Source organism: Pseudophryne corroboree, chromosome 6 (assembly GCF_028390025.1).
Source record: "Pseudophryne corroboree isolate aPseCor3 chromosome 6, aPseCor3.hap2, whole genome shotgun sequence".
NCBI classification, from domain to species: domain Eukaryota; kingdom Metazoa; phylum Chordata; class Amphibia; order Anura; family Myobatrachidae; genus Pseudophryne; species Pseudophryne corroboree.
Window position 1 is genome coordinate 721,857,963 of NC_086449.1, and position 24,204 is coordinate 721,882,166.

At 42.5% G+C, this 24,204-nt stretch overlaps 1 protein-coding gene across 3 annotated transcripts in view; it reads right to left on the reverse strand.

Moving 5' to 3' along the window:
• The window catches only part of EBF1 (EBF transcription factor 1), a 449,014-nt gene that overhangs the window by 20,217 nt on the left and 404,593 nt on the right, over positions 1-24,204 (reverse strand). For all 3 annotated transcript variants that reach the window (XM_063928403.1, XM_063928404.1, XM_063928402.1), the window contains exons 11-13: positions 20,095-20,183; positions 1,347-1,412; positions 73-250 (exon numbers count right to left, since the gene is read on the reverse strand). In XM_063928403.1, coding sequence (XP_063784473.1) covers positions 73-250; positions 1,347-1,412; positions 20,095-20,183 — 333 coding nt within the window. The remainder of the gene's footprint in view (positions 1-72; positions 251-1,346; positions 1,413-20,094; positions 20,184-24,204) is intronic.

The following is a 24,204-nucleotide window of genomic DNA, read 5'->3' on the forward strand; positions in this document are numbered from 1 at the left end:
AATCTTGTGAAATGGAAAATAACATAGTTCAGTGAATCTGCATGTGCAGTGTTTGCTCTTAGTCCTTCTTACCCTGGTTGGCTACTTGAGACGTCTCTGACACATTTACTGCCAGTTGCCCACTGAAGGAGTTGACGCCCATCATGCTGGGATGTACGGAGGAGTTAGCGAGAGTGGAAAGTTGGCTGTGGTTCCTTGGAACGCTGTACAGAGCCTCAGCGATATCAGCAGCCCTCTTCAGTATAATTTCCTATTCAGGCACCACAGGAAGACAGCAAGTGAAATAAATTGTGAACATACATCAATGTGCTGTAAAGCACAGAGGTTGTCCACACACTGTGGAAGCAGACATTTTGTAAGCAGAGATGTTTGTGTAAGTGCAGGCTTTCAATTCTCTAGGAACCAGAGCTATCACAAGACATGAGGCTGTGGTAGGTAACAAAATGGCTGCCTCCATTGTGTGTAGGAGATTGATACATTTTATGTCATGCATTATGGGGTCGTTTAACCTGCATTTTAGCAGGGAGATTAGTAAAATGTACATTGCTCTCTCACAGTCTTGTATTTATATTTAAAAAAAATTGACTGAGAATGGAAATAGAGAACTATGGGGCCAAATGTAATAGAGTGAGAGTTTTAGAAAGTGAGAGATTTGGTAAGGTTTTTCAGTTCTTTTTAAAGTGGCAATCATTTACACTGCAAAACCAGGTTGATCTTGCTGTGTAAATGATTGCCACTTTAAAAAAAACTGCAAAACCTTACCAAATCTCTCACTTTTCAAAACTCTCACTCTATTACATTTAGCCCATGATATTTGTTATTGCTGACAAGACAGGATTGTCACCAGTACGGGTTTAGTAGGGTATGCCGGTGGTCGGGATCCCGGCGGTCAGCATACCGGCGCCGGAATCCCGACCGCTGGCATACAGACAGCTGGGCACCACGTGCGCCACGCTATCTATTCTCCCTCCAGGGGGGTCGTGGACCCCCAAGAGGGAGAAAAGGTCGGTATGCCAGGTGTTGGGATTCCAGCGCCGGTATACTGTGCGCCGGGATCCCGACAGCCGGCAAACTGAAGACCACTCCACCAGTACACATAGAAAAATATATCGCTCTTGACCAATAAAAAAAGCATATGCATATGGCACAAATCAGACACTTAAATATACGATAAAAAGCATGATGGGGTGAGGGACATGGGCTGTCTATTATAGTTAGTTCAGACCTTTATTGTAAGCAGTCTCGGGGAAGTATACACTCACACACATATACATTGGCATCTTATAATTTTCAGGACAATTACAGCCATTTTGTAAATTAACAGATGAGTTGATTTTACTGTGTACCTGATTGTTGTGGGGCATTCCATACAAAGCTTCCACCAGGTCGGCGGCTCTTTTCAGGATGACCTCCTGCAGAAAGACGTGGCAGAAATAATATTATTTTTGTGTATCAATATGAATGATGTACGAGTTGATGATGATTACTCATTTACAGTATGCACTTTATGCTGCACATCTCTTAATACATTTGTGTCACTCATAATATACAGACCACAAAACGCATCTGTGCGAGGGCAGGTTCACTCATACACAAAACGCACATTATTATGTACCGTGCTATATGAGGCCCTGTGTATGCAGCAACTTTTATCACCATTTGTATATAATAATATATTCCACTGCCCTGGCATAGAGTTTAGCATCTGTACAGATCTTTTGTTGTTCTATTATTGTTTTTAAACAAATAATACAAAATCTGTTGAACTACAAGCCCCAGCATGCAGTTGCATGCAGTTTAACAACAGCTAGAGATACTCCTATTGCTACAATGATGTGATCTGGGAGCCCGTGTCCCTCCTCCCAACAGAGGTGCTGTTTGTACAACTCCCTCTCTGTATGGTATCCGGTCTTTAGTTCGACAAAACTATTGGTCGACATGCATCAGGTGGACATGGTCATTAGGTCAACATGGTCACTAGGTTGACATGGCAAAGTTCAACACATGAAAAGGTCGACATGAGTTCTTCACTTTTTTTATATTTTTTTGAACTTTTTGATACTTTACGATCCACGTGGACTATGATTGCCTGAAGCTCGCGAGCCATGCGAGGGGACACGGTGCACTAATTGGGGTTCCCGGTCACTTTACAAAGAAAACGACACCCAATTTAAAAAAACAACAACTCATGTCAACCTTTTTTCACGTCGACCTAATGACCGTGTTGACCTATGTCAGGTGTTGACCTAGTAACTGTCGACCAATAGTGGTCGACCTAATGACTGTCGACCTAGTTACTGTGATCCAACAATCCACACCCCTCTGTATCAGGGGGTAAGCATACAAGCCAACATATAAAGCAACAGCAAGTTCTGAATGGAGAAGTCACCTGATATTAAAGTTCTAAAAAAAAAAGTTTAACAAGACTGGAAAAAAAGTCACTGGCGGCCCTATCCCAAAAACTCAAATTGGTATTATTCATTCCCCAGCAGTTTCTCATCAGAAAATTGAGATCTAATTGCATTCATTTTGCTGTCACCATAAACCTCTTTCAAACTCTCAGATGACACGCTTTTAGATACATATTAGCATTTCTTCAATTTAAAATTCTGCACCGTATGAAGATGAATTGCCTAGTGAGCTAGGGCAACCAGGCTGGGAGAGATGGGAGATGCGTACAGCCGGCCCCAGTGTTTTTATGTTGCTGTTAACTCATACTTGCCAAGTCTCCCTGTTTGTCAGGGAGACTCCCTGAAATAGTAGCGATCTCCCTGACTCCCTGAAGAGTCTAACAATCTCCCTCAATGCACTTTACCCCCATTATGTAGCTTTTATATTCTTGAAGAGAAAAAAATAAAATACATCAGAAATATATACATTCAAATAGGACCATCAGCGCCACTTCCCTGCATTGGTTATAAAGCGCAATGATCCCTATAGCAATATGCATTTTTAAATAAGGTTTTCTGTCACCATCTATAGGGAAACACTTGTAACACACTATACACGAGCAAGCCCTAAAAAGTATCATGGTCTTTCATCAACACACGTCTCTCAGATGTAGCAGCCAATGTCCGCGCTTATAGGTGTAACTTTCACAATCTCCCCGAAATGCTTTTTCAAACTTAGGGGGACATTTACTAAGCAGTAATAAGAGCGGAGAAGTGAGCCAGTGGAGAAGTTGCCCCATCAACCAATCAGCAGCTCTGTATGCAAATTATAGATGTATGCAAATTATAGATGTTACTTCAGTGCTGATTGGTCAACTTCTCCACTGGCTCACTTCTCCGCTCTTATCACTGCTTAGTAAAAGTCCCCCTTAGGCAGGTATGTTTTAACTGTAGTCCACTTTTAACTCTTTGCTGGTTGCTTTTCATTATCAAGAAAGAAACTATTGATCAGTTGGTCAAGAATACCCAGAAACAGGCTGCCCCTGCTGATTTGCTCCCAAGACACCTACACGGAAGCACCTTACACTGCCTGCTTCTGACGTGAGGAATCTATTCACTTAACTTTCATAGGACATCAAAGTAAATCAAAGTGGGCTGAGAAAATAAGCCGTATAAATCAGTAACAAGCGGACGCTTTTTTTGGATTATTTTTTAATTAGCAACACATAATGGAAACATTACAGAAACGTAATGGGAATTGCGGCATTTAGGCTGTATGTTTTTGATCTAAGTTTCTACATTATTATCACTGTATTTATCCAGCCTGCGGGAGGAAAGAAGAAACATGCCAACAATGATGTCTGTAAATAAGCTCACGGAAACTTTGGTTTATTACCCAAGTCAACATTTCTGGCATTTAAAGACTGATAAGAATAGAAAAAAACATGTTTTATAATGAGGCTTGCTGATTCTTTACACCTATATAGAGAAAGCACAGATAATGACGGGGGATCAGAGAATGCTACAAGGTCTTATGCATCACATCACTCTCCAGGTACACAAAGTGGTCATAATGCAGGTAAAGAGAGTGCTATAGCTATAATGTTCTTTGGTGCACATTAGCCTAGTAGGACTTTGTGCACTGCAAAGGGAAGTAACAACCTGCTAATATTGATGGTCTAAACAGCAGGGACCTCCCTCAAAACTTTGTGAGAGAGATAAGTGGAGAAGTTACACATGGCCAGCTATTCTAGACAAATGCTAGGTAGAAAGTGATTGGTTAATCCACTCTCTATACCCCGATCAAAATAATTGTGTGTGAGGAAACAGATACTTTTTTTGTCATGCAAAACCCATTTCAGCCCCTGAATTCTTGTACATTGTGGAACCGTTGCCGATTACAGACCCAGGGGAAGTTATTTCAAATTTATAAAGCTAGTGTATAATTTTACAGAATGATTCTATAAGATGATAGCCATAATATGATTGGTTGCAATGAGAAACACCTTAATTTGTCCTCTTGAGAATATATGATACAGTATATCTCCCTCACAAACATTTTTAATGACCAGTGGTTAAAACCAGTGACTTTTGTAATGGGACTGGACATGTTATAGATGTCCTTGTGTATAAAGCTAGAATGTGATGTCCTATTATACTATCTTTTAACATGTTATTGCATGGAACAAAATGGATGTGTGAATATAAGGTTAGAGGTTGCTCTCCTCGCTGGAAAATACCATATGAAGACAAAGCTATTCCGAGGGTGAATCTGGCACTGGGCTTATGGCTGTGCAACAAAGGCAATGATACAAAGTTTGCAAGGTCATCTGATTAATGGTTACTAAGGAAAGCTTCATAAAGACGCCGTGACCTCTCAAATTAATGTGTTGTGTTTTTATTTAATTACTTTTCGTACTTTGCTAGGAGAAACATATTGTGTGGTACATGCTGTGCCATAGTCTGAATAAGAGGCACAAGGATGGGGCACATCAATGTGACCGTACAGTATCTGTCCTATTTTTAACTATAAAATGTTACAAAAATTCTACACCAAATTAATATTGGTTTAATTCATTTTAAAGGAATACATATGAAATGCCGGTAGACGGGATGCCGGCTGTCACTATACCGACAGCGGCATCCCCTCTGCCGGAATCCCGGCATTGAGACCCCTTGTGGGCTCGCTCCACTCGACACGCATCAAGCCAGGTGGCTAGCTGTGCTTGGCACAGGTTCTATTCCCACTCGGTTCGTGGCTTGGACCCACCAACCGTGTGGGAATCCCGATCTTTAGTCGGAATTCAGTCCGGTGGCATATAACGACCATCAGAATTCCGGCATTGGTCTCCTGAACGCCGGGATCCCTACAGCCGGTATACTAACAGCATCCCATTTTAAAAGATATTTCCACTAACAAAGTATATGCTTAGATACTACCCATCCATGTTAGGGTTCCCCTCAGCTCTGGTGTATTCACCACCAAACGGCATTTCCTAAAGTCTACTTTATACGTCAGTAACAGGAGGTAAGTTTGGAGACAGGAAGCTCTGCATTAGTTTCCAAGCTACAACTCCTTACTGGTGTGAAAGAAGACTCCATACGGCACTGGCAGTGGTGAAGAGTTTTGGATTGTTGGGGTTCCTGGAGTAGCCCATTGCTGTTCCACCTAATTATAATTACAGCATTCAGCACTAGGGTATATATATATTTTTTAAATAATTGTTAACATCATAAAAAAGAGACTTAATGGAGAGTGCTCAACCTGAAGAAGATGGACGGGAACATGCAGTAGTTTTGTAAAGTTAACCAGCAACGCCTGGCTTTCAGCCCTGGAGTATAGGGACCAGAAAATTACAGTCTCCCCGTGTCACCGCACTCCCAGTTAGGGGCCCGAGGCGTGTTTGTGTTCAGGATCTAATATATTGCCTTTCAATCAGAGGAGAGAGGCGAGGAACACACAGGCAAAACATGCCGAGTGGGTCAGAAAAGCAATAAAGATTTTTACAGAGCTGTCCAAGGTGCTAAATTCTCTCAATAATGGGATTGGCACTCTAGAGTTAACCTCTCATTTACTGCTACAGCGGAAAGCCTGGCTATAATGTCATTGCATGTTTACCTTGAAATGTATATTTTATGTCATTATGTTAGTGGATTGAAAGGGCATTGCTGCTGGGGCAATTTCTAAGCTGAGGCATGTTTAAAAGTGAGTTGTAATATTTATTGTGTTTTGCGTTCTGTGAAAGGATGAAGGATGGAATTGTGTTTGCTGACCTTACAATTACCAGAGGTGATTTCCCTACCAAGCCATTTACTCAGTACGATGCTAGGAGGGACACAAGACTCATTACTATTTATTTAATGCCCCTCTGAGTTCTAGAAAACGCATTGAATACATTATTACCGAATAATACTATGCTGGGAAGGGCCGCTTGCTTGAACCAAAGCTGAGATGGTTAATGGCTGCATTTTATTTACACTGCTTTTCAGGAACGTGAGAACGGATAAATATGACGGATCTTATAACATATGCTCTCGCCCCCGCCCAGCAGGCAGCAGTAATAAATACAATGCTTTCTTTCCAACCTTCTTTCCATCAGCTCACAGAATACAATAAACACAGCTGTTTTGCATCACAACTAGAAGGGACATTATGAAACTCTGAATCACACAGTTAAATGGACGTGTGGTTGTGAATTCTGGTAGCTTAGCTGTAGCTGGGACTTGTGTGCTGAATCAATAAGTGCATAGGATGAAGCAGTAGGTAGACACCCAATCCATAGGATCATATGAACTTAGGGAGGGGGATTTCCTGTATGATAAATAAAGTGCTGGAGCTGCAGTGCTTCTTGGTGCAGGTATAGATTTGCCATCAGAATGTGCAGCCCCAGCAGAAGGTGTTGTATAACCACGGTATCGCAATGTCAGATCGTAAAACTGTAATCATAGATATTGTGCAAGTCTAGCCATAAAATTACCTCCCCAGGGTGCAGTGCTTAAGAGGGAGGCGCTCAATCAGATCCTGAGGTTATTCCTTGGGAAACACAGCGTTTTGTGAATGCAAAGCAGCTTTCTTGATCTCACCTATTTACACCCTGCTGAGTACTGTAAGCTTCGGCTGTGTCTTATATATTACTGTATCTTAGGATGGACTGAGAACATTGCATATTACAGTATGTTGTTAATAATGATGACAAATAAGCAACAGTTTAGAGGATTACACTTTTTGTATATCCCAAACATTTCCGCTTTAGACCAGCATGTCTAGGCCCCAGGTCCTCTGTTTGGTGCTGTACAAGATCTATAGATAATGAATACAGACAGTCAGATATTACTGTACGCACAGTTGCATTACAATACAGGAAAACTAGACGCCTCTCTGGGGCAGTTATATTCACAGGGCAACCTGGAAAATGTTTATAGGGTGATACACGCCCCCTCCCCACATACACACATAAAACTGACAGACCAGTACGCTTCTAGTAGAAATCCAGCCTGAGAGCAGTTGTTAAAGGAGAGGGCTTTGTGGGCATTTCATGTATTTCAATGTCAGCAGATAAAGCAGCAGGGTCATTTTACAAACACTTGTAAGATACACTTCTAGTACGCGTGTGATACTAAATGCCAGTGGTCGGGATGCCGGTGTTCGCATGACTGACCGCGGCATCCTGACTTTTAGAATGCGGACAGGGGACGGGGTAATTAATTTACCCCTCCCCTGCCTCCGACCCAAACCCTAATTCACCTGGGGTGGCGGCTAGGGCTAAGGACACAAGGGGTGTTGGCTACGGCTAATCACAGGGAAAGGCGGTTAGGGCTAAGGACACAAGGCGTGGCGGCTATGGCTACCCCCCCTGTGGTGTCTAACCCTAACCCCCCATCAGGCCCTAACCCCAATACTCACCATCGGGATGCCGTCGGTCAGGGTTCCCGCGCCAGGATTCTGTGCAGTGATGGGATTCTGGGGTCATCACTTGTCCGCCGGCATCCACCGAGCCGGGATGCTGACCACCTCCCCCTAGTACAATGTATCTAAGTGCTTCCCTATCTAATTACAGCCTCTGTAGAGTATTCATAACATCACATATCTTGTCTTTCTTTAGTCTCACACCCTCCTGACACTTGGCCAACTTTGTGGGGTATCATCATACAACCCATTAAGAACCTAGCAATCTGGTGGACCATTATGCAATAGGTAGCATCTATCGTTGTGTATCTATGCCTATTTCCCTATAGATTGTAAGCTTGCGAGCAGGGCCTTCCTACCTCTATATCTGTTTGTTTTTACCCAGTTTTGTTCTATTACTGTTGTTCTAATTGTAAAGCGCAACGGAATATGCTGCGCTATATAAGAAACTGTTAATAAATAAATAAATAAACAAACTGTAGCTGAATTAAACAAATGACGCACTAAGTTACTGAGTGGAACTGTGAAAGGGCGATATAAAGTAAGCGATATAGACTAAGCAGTACACAATGTTTCTTAAGCTTAAATACAGTATGATTTATTGTTTAGTCCTCCCAATAGCCATTGGAAATACTGTATATGCATTGAACATCTCAAAACTATTTTATTTCCATTCAGAAGCTACATGTACACATTTCTGTGTAAAGGTGACACCCAGTGTTCTAGTGGCACCACCGAGTAAGTTTCTGCCACACTGTGCCAATGTATGCCCTTGTTCTCAGTAATTAAAGCATGTATATCTTGCATATTATTCTATGCAGAGTGAATGGGAGGCGTTACGAGTATTATAATTAAGTGTGTGACAATGTGCACCTGTAACACTTCCTCTCAAGCAAAACAAAAAGTCAGTGAAAATACATGTAAAGTAGAGTTAACCCATGTGCTACCAGAATGACTATACATGTGCTGCCAGTAATCACAGCCAGGGGCGGATTGGGAACAAAAAGCGGCCCTGGAAAAATTTGTACTAGTGGCCCCACATGGGCAGCACCAGAGGTGTAAGGTCTAGCCATGGGCCATGGCAGCAGCACCCTCCCCCCAAAACTTTCCAGATAGTGGGCATGTCCAGCATCAAGGGGGAAGTTAAAAAGAAATAAAATTAAATATTATGAGCACATTATATGATACACCTTCAGAATTTAGGAAACGATATAATTCTTTAGAAAGCTATACCGTATCCCAATAACTATTCACTCAATCTTATATGTCAGCCAAGCAGGCAGACAGAGCATACACTAGATCATCTGCAATCACAGGCTAAGTGGCAAAGTAATTTTCATATATACAAATTATTTTGCATCATATTCATTATGTCTATAAATAGGACCACATGTCCACAAACAAAACAGGCCCCACGGATGCGTCGGCCCACCGCGGATCTTCCCTGTTGACCCTATGGCCAATCCGCCTCTGATCACAGCTAATTTATTGCCTCTGTCTTAAAGTCATTTTCTACACATTCAAAGATATGTTCAGTAAGTGGAACAAATACATATGTGATGTGACCTGAAATACATTATACTAATATTCTTCTGAGAAACATACATTTTTTAGATTCACTTTAATGCTCGAGTGGATCCCAAGTCCAAATTACTTACAATAAATCCTGAAACTAGTGTTAAATGTTAAAGTATATTTAGATTATGGGCCTTATTTATTGCTAAATAGTACAATTTGGTATTGGGAACTTTGGGTTAAAGGAAGTCAACAATATACAATAGCAGAGACTCATCTCTGTTTAACGCAGGGATGGGGAACCTCAGGTATTATGTTTTTTTCTTCTTTCTAATGTGTGCGTGTAAGCGGCGCTACTAGGGGGCATATCTAATGGGGCATAACTACAGGAGGCATATCTAATGGGGCATAACAACTGACTGGGGGCATATCTAATGGGGCATAACTACAGGAGGCATATCTAAAGGGGCATAACAACTGACTGGGGGCATATCTAATGGGGCATAACAACTGACTGGGGGCATATCTACTGGGGCATAACAACTGACTGGGGGTATATCTACTGGGGCATAACTACTGACTGGGGGCATATCTAATGGGGCATAACAACTGACTAGGGACATATCTAATGGGGCATAACAACTGACTGGGGGCATATCTACTGGGGCATAACAACTGACTGGGGGTATATCTACTGGGGCATAACTACTGACTGGGGGCATATCTAATGGGGCATAACAACTGACTAGGGACATATCAATTGGGGCATAACAACTGACTAGGGGCATATCTAATGGGGCATAACAACTGACTAGGGGCATATCTAATGGGGTATAACAAGTGACTGGGGGTATATCTACTGGGGCATAACAACTGACTGGGGGCATATCTAATGGGGCATAACAACTGACTTGGAGCAGGCTAATTTTTAAGTTGCTAATTTTTGTATGGCCCCCGAAGGATTTTATAAATATCCAAATGGCCCTTGGTAGATGGAAGGTTCCCCACCCCTGGTTTAACGGGTTGGGTATGAAATGCTGGCGGTCAGCATCCCGCCAGTGAAATCCCAACGGTTGGAGTGGCGACAGATCCCGTGAGACAGTTGGATCCCAAACATTCCAAGAGCATGAGTTAAATACAATAAACTACAAGAATATCAAGTCCATTGTGAATGTCAGAAATCCTATCACTCTAGGTTCACTACAATCAGGGGCGTTTTAAGAGAGGAGGAGGCTCTGTTCATCCTCCTCCGTTCGGGCCCCCTCCTCTCTGCCCGGAGCGCTGTAGAGTCTGAGCACTAGAGGGCTCAGACTCTACTGCGCATGTGCAGAACTCCTGGAAAAATGGCGCGGCGGACATTTTCCCTGAGATATCTCTACTGCGCATGCGCAGAACTCCGTGAAAATGGCTGCTGAGCCATTTTCACTGTGTTCTAACAGTGCTGCGGATGCCGGCGCTGGACTTCGGAGGGGTGAGTATTTTAAAAATGGGTGCAGTGTGTGCGGTGGGGGCCCCCTCTGGACTCAGGGGCCCGTGTGCACTGCACACACTGCACCCATTATAGAAACGCCAGTGACTACAATACAGAACCTGCTGCACACAATACTTAACGATATGCTCATACTAGTGCCTTATTTATCAATGAGTGATAAATTTCACTGTGAGTGATACATTGCACCAGCCAATCAGCTCCTAACTGCCATGTGACAGACTGTGTTTGAAAAATGACAGTTATGAGCTGATTGGCTGGTGCAATTTATCACTCAGAGTGAAATTTATCACTCATTAATAAATAAGGGCATAAATGTGTTATAACACACAGATTCCATATACCAAAGTTAATGTCACCCAAAGTTCACTGCAATAAACATAAACACAAGCCTTCCAATTCATTACAGAGGGAACATCACTGTACATAACTGTAAAGCAAAATGATAATGTATGGGGTATATGCAGGCCTGGACACAGCTGTGCGCTCGCATGCATCGGCCTCATCCAGGGTGTCTGCGCACGCGCACTTGCCATAGTGCACGTGCCCGACCCTTCCGGGATGCGGCCGCATGGTGATTGACAGCGGCAGCCATCGGGGAGGCGTTAATCCAGCATTTCGATGGCGTAGCAGGCAAAATGGAGGCGCATCGGGAGCATTTTCGGGTGGCTGCGTGTGATGCTCTGATAAAAAAATGGCGCTGGACCAGCGCAGGCAGGGGTCAACCTCAAATCAATGCGTTCGCAAATTAAATTGCAAATGCATCATGGGGCAGCGCCACACTCATGCTGGGTGCTCTTACCCTGTTCTGGGCGGCCTCTAGCATGTGAGTACATGGATGCAGGTCTTGCTGCGGGAGGCAAGATCTGCGTCCATCTCTGAATTACCCCCTAAGACACCAATTTATTAACGCACTTCACTGGAGGAGCGATAATAGTGCAAGTACACACATTCACCACTGGGGGCAACTCTTACTCAGGTTATAGCTGCACTGGTGCCCATTGTTTTCTCACACTGATTCATACATACGGAGGACACTTAGGAGATGTATCAAGCCTTCAAAAAGAGGAGAGAGTATTTGCCCATAGTAACCAGTCAGCTCCTAGCTATCATTTTATAGCATGTACTAGATCAGGAATGTCCATACTGCAGCCCTCCAGCTGTAGGGCCACAGTTTGGACATGCCTGTACTAGATAAATGATAACTAAAATCTGACTGGTTGCTATGGGCAACATCTCTTGGCCTCTATATAGGGTTTGATATATCCCCAAAGGGAGATACATGTTCAACATTCTAAACTGAAGATTCATAAGCAACCCAATAAAACTGATTTTCACAAGAACACGCCCAATGCTTTGAGATGAATGATTTTCCGTGTGATACTATCAAGTTCCGATTTCTGTCCTATTCCCCGAGCTGCTCCCTGCTATCCCTGCTGCTCAATTACTGTCCCGCCTGCAATAATAGACTTGTAAGAGCTGTTCCTTCGATCGGCTGGCCTATGCACAGCTGCCTGGGACAGATGACTTTACAATGATGGATCACACGGCATAACCACGGTGCTGAGCTCCCAGCCCCAGGGAGAGACACTAATGAGCCAAAGCTCCGCTTCTACCCAAGGAAAGGGATCAGCAGCTAAACTGAGCCCCTGAGGTGTTTGTCTCCAAAGGCTCCCTCACAACATGAGCTGGTGGGAACGCAGCGACGTCCCTCAATCAGTTATCTTATGTAAAACTGTCTGTCCAATAAGTGCGGAACTTGCCGGCTAATGGCAACCGGGCCTTTACAAGGGAAAGCTATGCGGCATTCTCTGGTTTATCTGGTTTGCACATATCTGCCTTCTTATACTGTAGAAGCATCTATGGGAGACATGCAAGTGATAGTGGGCTGCAAGTATCACTCATAGCAAGTAAACATCAGCTCTGATTTTCTAGACTGTAATGGAAATGTCACATGATGGGATTGGTTACTATGGGCAACACCACCTCTTGTCATTGGGTCACACGTCTTAAATGGCCTCTTATGAGTTCATCAGGGACAGAAAAGGTTTAACACCATGCCATCGCTTCCTGGTACAAAGCCTTTCTCAATATCCAGATGTGGTTGTCTTGCATAAGGGAGACGTAATTAAACATATGCAATAGGGGGGTCATTCAGGTGCGATTGCTACAGATTTTTGGTACTTTGCGCATACTCCTTCCAAGCATGCGCGAACAGGTCCTGCTGCATAGGACGCAGGCCGGCATCAGACTGTCTATGATTGGCAGTCTGATGCCATTTCATGGGCGGGGAGTTTATGGCGACAGCCTCCATTTGTAAAAAAGGAGGCATGTCGACGCTGTTTTAAAGGTGTGAAGAGAGTGGGAAAGGGCCAGGAAATCTCCGTCCTATGACTGCGATGGGCGGCTTGCATGGCACCATATCTCTGCATGAATACAATCGATTGCAAACAATTGCTCCACTACATCCGACAACGGCAGTGTGTACACAGCTGATTCAGGCCCCATAGCTATATTACACTGTATATATATGTAGATTGGCGTTTCTATAAAGGGTGCAATGTGTGCAGTGCACATGGGCCCCTGGGTCCAGGGGGGGCCCACACTGCGCACACTGCACCCATTTAAATACTTACCTTACCGGAGTCCAGCGGCGGGCACAGCGGTCACGATGTAAAATGGCCACGTGCATGCATGGTAGCCAATCTGGTCTCCGGATCAGGCGGGCGCCATGTTTCCAGAGACCTGCGTATGCGCAGTAGACTCCGGCAGAATGCCGGCATCTACAGCGCCATTCAGAGGAGGAGGCCCACCCAGAGGTGCACACAGGCCCCCTCCTCTGTAGAAACACCCCTGTATATGTATGTATGTATGTATGTATGTATGTATGTATGTATGTATGTATGACACAAAATATAATAAAATAACTGAACTAGCCAATGTGTGTTTCCCAGGTCTGGCGTCTGCTTATTTCTGCGAGCTGGGCACACTAATTCCTGGCAAGCAGGGAGGAGACGCGCCAGCAACTAAATGGCTGATTTACTAAATTGCAATGAGTTGAGCCCTCAACTAGGCGGCTGCCTCTCTCTATGGTGAGTATAAATTGTTCTGTGTTTAAATATTCAGCATGAAGCTAATGTGAGCTGATGAACTGAGACTGCAAACATTCCCTTTCAATTGAGACGGAGAGACAGAGCTGTAGCGGATCATGAGGGCTGGGGAGGTGAAAATGATTTATATTTAAGGATCTTGCTGACGACTCCCATTATTGTAAGGTGGCTCTTAATTGGCTTGGTGCTTGAATCAGTAATTCACCAGTGCGCTGAGGAAACAGACAGGAGGAAACTGAGGCTTGTGCATCTTCTGATGTTCTCGCAGCTCCTACTGTATTGGCTGTCTTTTAGTATTACACCAAATTATTTGATCTATTATTCCATTCTTGTTGTGCAGTATGTTGATCGTACAAGATGTACATACATTTAAAAAGGATTTTTTATTATTATTATTACTACTAATGTACTGTGTATGTTGTAAAACTATATCTGGTGATTAGTGAGGGGATGCTTTAAATATTCAAAATTCAAAGGTCCGTTATGGATTTGCATAGTTGGTACCTGATCAGGTGTAATAACTTTCTATATCCTGCAGGGGTCAGGCTTGCTAATTCTCTCTACTTGGATGAGTAGCATCTTCAAACTTCTCATCAGAGATGTGACTGGGTCAGTGGGTAAAACTGTCCATATAGATACAGGTTTGGCTGGCTCGCAACCAGATCTGTGCAACTGATGTCCAATTTGGCCCCAGACACAGCACAACCAAATTGTGGCAATATGGATGTCCAATACTCTGGCTTAACCTTACAGGGCTTAATCCGTGGTGAATGACTGGACACAGTGGGCCTGATTCTGAGTCGAAAGCAAGTCCAAAAGCAGATGCATACCACAATTGTCAGTGGATGATGCATGCACCGTTCCAGGCATGCGCACTTTGACGTAGGAGCTAACAGTTTACTCCGTGCATGGTCACTTCCCTCTTCCCTGTAAACTTGGCAGCTACCATACAGGCCGAGATGGGACCAGTGGTGACTCCTACCTTCTGATAGGAGGGGGCTGCTGCTACCCGGGCACTGGAGGAGAAAGCCAGCCAGGTCATCATCACTAGTGATGAAGGCAGAGTGATGAAGGCAGAGTGCTGCCTCAGTGATGATGTAAGTTCTAATGAATACATAGGCTGAATGGTGGATCAGCCACAATATGGAAGCCATAATTGACATCTGCTCTTCAAAGGATGCGGAAAGAAGACAGATAAAACTGATTACTGTAATCTTAGATTGTACGAGTGTCACAAAATAAGAAACTGAAGTAATAATTAACAGTGTAAAAGTTAAAAAAAACAACCAGAAGTCGCTTCAGTGGTTTACTACTATAAAGCTTTGTACGGCGCTGCGAAACACTTGTGGCGCCCTATAAATAAAATGTAATAATAATAATAATAATAAAGCTCTACTCATTTACTCATGGAAGCAAACCCCCTTTGTACTGTATGTTTCTACTACAGCTGTTTAATCTTTTACACCATAGCTGTGTCATTTCTTGACAAACTCATTGTGTGAAAGGAATACAAAGTGTAAGAATAGTCTCAGACACAAAGAGCACAAAGGGCTTGTTTAGTAAGTTACTGGAAAATGCAAAACTGTGATGTAACACAGTATCCAATCAACTTCTAGCTGACATTTTTCTGATACAATTTAGGAAAAGCATGCACACATCTGACAGGTTGCTGAGGGTTACAGCACATTTGTGTTGTGATTATTGGCTAACTGATTACCCAAGGGAAATGATATAGCTCGGAGCAGCAAATGATTTACCGCAATTGACTAAAAAGCTTATGGCCATATTGCTTTAAAATAAAGAGTTAAGGCAGGATATTGAGAGAGAAATGCCAACGTCTTCTTTTTATTGATGTTGTGTTGCCATAACAACCTAAATATGGCAGATGACACAAACAGAGATGCTCATCTGGCAGTTCCACCGAGCAGAGTTCACATCCCAGGCTTCCATATGGACGCTGAGTGTATGGTAATGAGCGGACCATATGGTGAGGGAAATAAATTCTAAACAATTGTGCTGTTACTGCACCAGTGAGCCGATGGGACAGAATCTCAGCAAGAATCCGCTCCACCGGAGGCCTGCTCCCGTGTGTCTGCATGTAATCACACATGTATGTAGGAACATGCCCCAGTGCACAATACAGACTGCGGCTCTCCTCCACACGCGGTGTCCAGATTGGACAGAGATGAACACACTGCCGCTGCATAAATACACATAAATATCCGGGAACAAGGGTGTCAGGACAGCCATAGCAACGCCGGGGATCCAGGCAAAAACATGCACCACCACAACAGTTAATATTATGGATTAAATAAAATAAGACACCATTGTGTGTTTAAAGAATAAGCAGAGGATTGCTTTGTGCTTTCAAGACCCTCACGTAGCATACATAAGATATACTGACATATACGCACTGATGTACAGAGCATAAATTACAAAGCAGCAGCATTTTGATTTTTCACACCTGTGGATCTGTGTGCTCTAAGGAGATGCGCACAACTGAGCCGCATCTCCGCGCATTGGGCATATGCAACAATACATTACAGCTGATTTCAGGCAGATCTTATGCACCAAGAATAGGGCTCATTTAAATACATGCTGGGAATGACGATGGCTACTTTCACATCTATCTATCTATCTATCTATCTATCTATCTATCTATCTATCTATCTATCTATCTATCTATCTATCTATCAATCTATCTATCTATCTATCTATCTATCTATCTATCTATCTATCTGTTACTTACAGTATATAATGCAGAATATTCCAGTAATGAAACAAACTAGGTAATAAGAAAGAGGTAAGAGGGCCCTGCTCGCCAGCGTACACCCTATAGAGAAATAGGCAATGATACACAAGGGTTAGTGCTACATATTGCATATTGGTCCTATTGGTCCAGCCAGATTACAGAGGCTCTTGGTGGGCTGTATGATCCGGTCACACAGGAATGTTGGCCTGGGGTGAGGAGGATATGAATGTGGAGAAAGAGAAATTATGTGAGGTTTTGTGTGGACTGTATTTGGGTAGGACAGCTTATAGATGTTATGTGGGTGGTTCTAGAATTTGATAAGCTTGACTGAAGCGTAGGAGGGCATTCCACATAGTGGGTGCAGCCCCCAAAAAGTGTTTTAACAGTGAATGCAAACAAGTATTCCGTGTGGATGAGAGACCCGATCTTGTGCCGAGCGGAGAGGTCGGGTTGGGAGATATTTTGAGATAAGAAAAGAGATCTGTATTAGTGTAGTTTGGTTAATAGTCTTATGTGTAAGTAAAAGTATTTGACATTGAATTCAGTAGAATACAAGTAACCATTAACCAATGGAGGGACTGACAGAGGCCCTCATTCCGAGTTGTTCGCTCGGTAATTTTCTTCGCATCGCAGCGATTTTCCGCTAACTGCGCATGCGCAATGTTTGCACTGCGACTGCGCCAAGTAAATTTGCTATGAAGATTGGTATTTTACTCACGGCATTAGCATTACGAGGTTTTTTCTTCGTACTGGAGATTGGAGTGTGATTGACAGGAAGTGGGTGTTTCTGGGTGGAAACTGGCCGTTTTATGGGAGTGTGTGAAAAAATGCTACCGTTTCTGGGAAAAACACGGGAGTGGCTGGAGAAACGGAGGAGTGTCTGGGCGAACGCTGGGTGTGTTTGTGATGTCAAACCAGGAACGACAAGCACTGAACTGATCGCACTGGAAGAGTAAGTCTCGAGCTACTCAGAAACTGCACAGAGAAGTCTTTTCGCAATATTGCGAATCTTTCGTTCGCAATTTTGATAAGCTAAGATTCACTCCCAGTAGGCGGCGGCTTAGCGTGTGCAATGCTGCTAAAAGCAGCTTGCGAGCGAACAACTCGGAATGAGGGCCAGAGCGAGCAGCAGACTAAAGCTTAGTGAGAAATATCATCAATTTGAACCTTTAAGATTACGACTGGATGGTACAGAAATGTTGGTAATTCAGGTGGACCGCATTTTTTAGCCGTGACCAGGAGGTTTTGACAAAAAAAAATGTTGATAATTTTTTTTTTACTATTTTTTTCCGCCAGGGTATCCAATGAATCCTATTGTTTATGTCTGAAAATTTTTTTGTTTTTATCATGAAAACACATTGGATCCGTGAAAAGTCATGGACCTATGAATTTTCGTGCCCACAATCAGGGAAAATATTCATACTTATCGGGGATTGGGTTTCGCCTGCCTGAGGCAGGTGAAATAAAATCCTCGATAAGTGCTATCATCGGGACTAATTGGATAGCCCCATGTCAGTAATTGGCCATGGTAAATTTCCGTAGCTAATAGGATGCTGGCCTTAGGGTGGCCACTATTATATAATGTAACCAGACTGATTTGCAGAAGGCCAGTCTAGTGGGTATGTGGGAAGATGAGTACTCAATTCACCTGAAAGACACAGCAGGAGGTATGAAGGCACGCTCTGTACAGTAAAACAGAAACATCTGGAGTTTCCTCTCCATAGACAACAGATCTAATTTGATTCAGATAAGGAAAAATGTCCTAGGTCAACCAATCATAAAAAGTTTCACAATTTATGGTGGCCTCACCTGGTCATTTGGCAAAAAGCTGGCTAAGGATAAAGTCGTTTCACGTGCTAGGCCAATTGGGTGGATCCCATGAAGCTCCATTAATTAAAACAGATTTGTCAACAAAATCACACGTTCACTTTTAGTAGGGAAACCAAAACTACTGAAAACATTATAATATCATTACAATATTCAAGCAATATGATGGTGACCATCTTGATCACTTATAAATGATCAAATGGTTTGATAACTGCAGAGGTACAAATCTCTTGACATATAACCATTACTTACAATTATTCTTTGATGATGATGATGAAAGTCCATAAAAATTGGAATATTGGAAGCTGCATAAACCATTTATATTCAATTTTAATTACTGGATTAACTGATTCTGCAGTGACTTTTGTCCTATTATTTTGTTATTCTTTTAGTGACTTCAGGCTATGCTCGTTCCTTCCACACTAAGAGTATATTTATCGATATGCCTCTTCCTGTCATCCCAAGCTGGTAATGTTCATTTTCTGTAGCCAATCAAAATCTTTGCATTCCAATCCTCTGCTAGATAGCCCCCCCACCCCCACCCCTCCCTGCTGTAATTGCATGTAATTGTATTATGATGTATAATTCATAAACCACTCTCTAAAGACCATAATGCTTTCCATCACTCATGCACTCAGCCTGACCGAAGATTTGTTTTCACAGTGCTGGGGGAAGGGTGTCTGTAAGTGGGTGTGGGTACGGTGAATGGTGGGGGGATGACAGGTACATATGTGTTAGCAGTGAAGGGAGTACACAGTATGCTAAGAGGGACAGTGCTGATTTGTGTATAGAGGAAAGAGTGCGAGATGTGTTTGGAACAGACGTGAGTTGAGCTCGTGAAATGAGGTGTCTTTGAGGAGCAGAGAAGTGAAAGAGATGTTGCCAGATGGAGCAGTAGGAGAACATGTAGCTTTGTTAGGATCCCTGAAACTCTACCTAACGGCAGCAGTGACTTGTAATAATACAAAAAAAATTCCATTGCAATCTGTGCTGGCATTAGCTCCACTGGCGTTCAACACAGAATGGCCCCTATCAAACGTACCAATAATTTACATAAACTGTTTTCCTCTTCACAATTGTAAAGCGCAACGGAATATGTTGGTGCTGCGTAAGTCCCTGTTAATAAATAATCCTCCAACAGGGGCAGCTACATTGCTTATGGATTAAGGTTATTATACAGGTTACTTAATGATTGTGAAATACAGAGATGCTGTTCAGCAGCACCGGTCACTGGCTGTAGCACATGCATGTCTGATCTATGCATTATACAACCAAATGAACAAGTTGGGATACAGGACAACTTATATTATCTAATTAGTAGAAAATATTTAACAGTTTCCAATTTTGTGTTATACTGCGATTTACAGAAGTCTGCAGTAACTGTACCTGGCTTTAGATACCTTTATAATGTGCAGTTGAGTGTATGGAATTCATTCTAAAGTCCAAGTGTTCTTAAGGAATACGCAAGTGATTATACTGTATATATGTGTGTATTAATGATATATTAATATGTATAATCACAATGCGATTGTATGCTGCTGCTTTGTGTACTTGCCCTGTGGGATGAGATGGTTGCGAATAGAGGGACAGAAAATGAGTATTACCTTGGGTAGCCTCTCTGGGTCGCCCGGATGCCTGGGGATCACCTTCTGCAGTCTCTGGAAGCCATAGTCGATGGTTGGTTCGTTAAGCGCTGAAAGAGACACACATAGAAAAGTGTCATTTCTCACATAACTACTGAACAAACTACAGAGAGAGAGAGAGGGTGAGAGAAAGAGAGAGAGAGAGAGAGAGAGAGAGAGAGAGAGAGAGAGCGCATTCTGGCTCCATAGTGAGTATGTTCTCTTTATGAGAGCCCATTCAGATGAGCCTTAAATGCAGATTTATTTTAAATACATGTGTTATAAAACTTGTGCACATTCTGATGGTTAAACTTATTTTATGTACATCTGTAAGTAATGCAAAAAAATTGAAATGTGCATTGGACAGTCATATGTGAAATAACTGACATGTATATTTTTATATGCACTGCTACTTCCATATGCACCTTATAATGATCTATGTCAGAGGTGGCCAAAAGGTAGATCGCGACAGACTTAACGGAAAATAACTGTAAGGAGCCTGCCGCCGCTGCTTCTCTTCACAGTTCCCCGGGATGCAGTGTGCAGGTGCGCGGTGATGTAATGATGTCACCCGCGATGTGAGGAGCCTGGGCGCTAGTTGGATCCAGTTTGATCCAGCAGGCAGTGGCGACAACAGGAGAAGCAGCCAGCGGGAGGCCATGCAGCGTGAAAGCGGGAGCCGTGACTACGGGGAGAGGGAGGACTGAAGCTAGGCAGCGTGACAACTTGTCAGGTAAGTTCTACAAAGGGGGGTTTCTTCACAAGGGGAGGGATGATCTGCAAAGGGGGGGTTCTGCGCAGAGCGTGGATGTCTTCACAAAGGGTTTTTATTTTACACCATGGGGATCTGCAAAGGGGGGGATCTTCGCAGAGCGTGGTATCTTCACAAAGGGTTTTTATTTGACACCATGGGGATCTGCAAAGGGGGGGATCTTCGCAGAGCGTGGTATCTTCACAAAGGGTTTTTTTTTCTACACAAGGGGGCAACTGCACAGAGAGGATTAATGTACAGGGGGCTATTATGCAGGGGATCTCCAAAGGGAGGAATTGCACAGAGGGGGTTATTTGATGTTGTCATTCTTAATGCTATTTTTAAATGTGTGCATTATTATTGGTGCTGTTATTTGATGGTATCATTATTAATGCTATGAGTGTTATTATTCGTGTTATTTGACACCGGTAGATCACTGGTAAGTAAGTGAACAAAAAGTAGATCCTAGGTTCCAAAAGTCCGGCCACCCCTGACCTATGGGTTTAAACCACAATAATAAAGGCCGTTAACATGAGTCTTTTAATACAAGACTTGGACCTGCCCCATTCCCTGTTTAATAAATGCACATAGAGCTTCAAAAAATGGCAACACACTCACGCATACTTCATGCATGCTTATAAAACACAAATTCAGCGTAAATCCATGTTTCTTACACACGTGTAAACAAGCACTGAGAATTAAACCGGACAAATATAGTGCCAAACACAGCCCAATTGTTATAACAGCCAGATCTGTGGATGAGTTGGGCACATGTTTACCAGATTGGTCATTCTGTGTAACTGTAAGCTCTGATCGCCAAACCACATTTTCCAACAGACCCAAAAAGTACAATTGAATTTACTTTCGCTGAAAGAGCTGGATGGAACTTTTGCTGCAAGACACGGTCCAAAATGTCCTCAAGGAGTGAGGTGTGCAAGGTACAATTAATATATTATAGAAAGAAAAAATTGTCAGAAAAGCAATAAAAAAAATCGGATAGTGCGACATAAAATGCTCCTGTACTGTTGTATTGGGAGGGCGCATCTTATGTGCAGCAAAGCTGACCTCACATACCGGCACTTCCCGCTAGGCCTCGCCCCTAACTGAGTATGCCTATGAAACTTAAATACAAATTGCAATGTATAAATAAAGCTGACAAACATTTGTGGGTTACATGCAAAAGCAGCCAGTATTTACCGTATTTACCGTAAGCTTTAGTAGAAGATGGACAACAAGCTTAATTTCTATGAATTTATGGGATGTCCATCACTCACTTTATAAGAGTGTAATATTGTATACTGTATGCCTAACTTTTAGTGCAATGTGAAAACATGTTTTTATTTGAGTTAGGCTAGTCAGACTCAGCACACGTTGGATTGTATGCGAAAGGACATTAAGAAATGTAACAGATGTTTTATTTTCTTTGGATATAGTTTCTGGTTAATTGCTCAAAGTCTTAGATATATTTTTCTTGCTGGAAAAGAATGTAATGATACCGCTAATGTAAGTTTTTGTAGGACTTACTATTGACCCAGTTGTTTTAGATTACAAAAAAAATAATAAGGGGGCTTCACTCATCACTAAGCCTTGGATGGCGATAAAGTCTATGGAGATAAAGTACCAGCCAATCGCCTCCTAACTGCCATGTCACAGGCTGTGTTTGAAAAATGTCAGGTAGGAGCCGATTGGCTGGTACTTTATCTCCAGCTACTTTATCTCCATCCAAGGCTTAGTAAGTAGACCCCTGAATATGATGAGCGCTGCTGGGGACCAGAACCAGTTATGATGGAGAACTATGCTGTGTGCTGCCAACTGGAAAGGTCCTTATCCAAACAAGAAATATCCCAAAGCCAGGGGGAATCATGGGAGTAGAAGGCCACTTTGTTGAAGCCAACGTACATTAAATAAATTTGACTCCAACAAGATGTTCTTGTTAATACTGTAAGCAATACCATGGATGGATGAGCCATGGATGGATGAGCTAGGAAGCTACAGCACTAGATGCTACCTATCTATACTGTGATGCCTGGAGTTGAGCTGTTAGTCCATGATGAAAGGTTATGGCTGGGATAGCCTAATGGTGGCTCTGCCATCAGTTATGCCCCTTTGAAAAGAAAAGCAAAAATATAAAATAAATTCTCATATAGTATATTGAACCTTGATATAGGGCGACTTCTACGCACAGACTTCAAAATAATGGAGGGAAAAAACACATGGAAATCAATTAGATCTATTTATCTTATATTACCTACACGTAATGTTTCGGAATGATACGTTTGATTTACTATAGCTTCAGACTGGTTTTATAGATATCGTTTTGTATTTGGTTAGCAAACAATAGCCTCTTGCACGGATACCAAATGTTCACTATGGAAACCTCTGCTGGTTTGTATTCATAAATCAATGGAAAACTCATAAATCAATGGAATACTCATACTGTAATGTCGGATCCTTTCCGACGGAAAGGATCCGACATTACTGTATTCAATTAGCAGCCAAATCCAACAGGATTTGTCCATTCCCGACAATGATAATTCAATTTTTTTTAAAGTCGGATTGACATTGTCGGAAATAGGGCTAAAACCTGTCAAATTTGGCCGCAAATCCAACAAAACATGTGGATCCGTGGCTAATCTGCCGATCCACGTGTTTTCCGAGAAGCCGGAATTGAAAAACGGTAGACAAATTGAATAGGTCCGAACACTATCCGACAAGACGGCAGTTCGGACTTGAATTGAATACCCCCCTTAGAAGTAAAGGGCATGTCATCTGATCTCAGTCTTTGTTTAGAGAGGATAGAGTACTGTTTCTTTAGGACAATGTAGGGAGCTTTGAACTTAAGAGTCCTTGTTGCCTCTATTGGTATGAAGAGGGATTCCTGTCACTGACAGCTGATAATATATCATTTGTCTCTTCTACTTTTAAACATGATTCTGAGGATTGGCACTTACTATCTCTCTCCCTGAATGTGTCCATCTATTAAAAAAAAACCAAGCACTTCAATGAATTCTGTTCCCTAGAACGTAAAAAAAGATTATTAGAGAAATTGTGTGAAATTCTAATTGACCCCGCGGTAATGGAAGGCGTTGTAATATCTCACTGCCCCCTCTCCATAGACAGGTATAGAATCCTCCGGATTTTTAAAAGGACATTTAAATTGAAAGAGACTGAGTGCATGAGCATAATTACACCAATAAAATCCTTTAACTTGTCAACTTGAAAATCTAAATGGCGATCAATCATTTCTGCGAAAGAAATAATCCTTAAAGACTCTTGATTGACAGCTCATACTTTCGTATGTAAAAAGGAAAAAGGAAAAGAAAAAAAGAGTTAAATAGGAA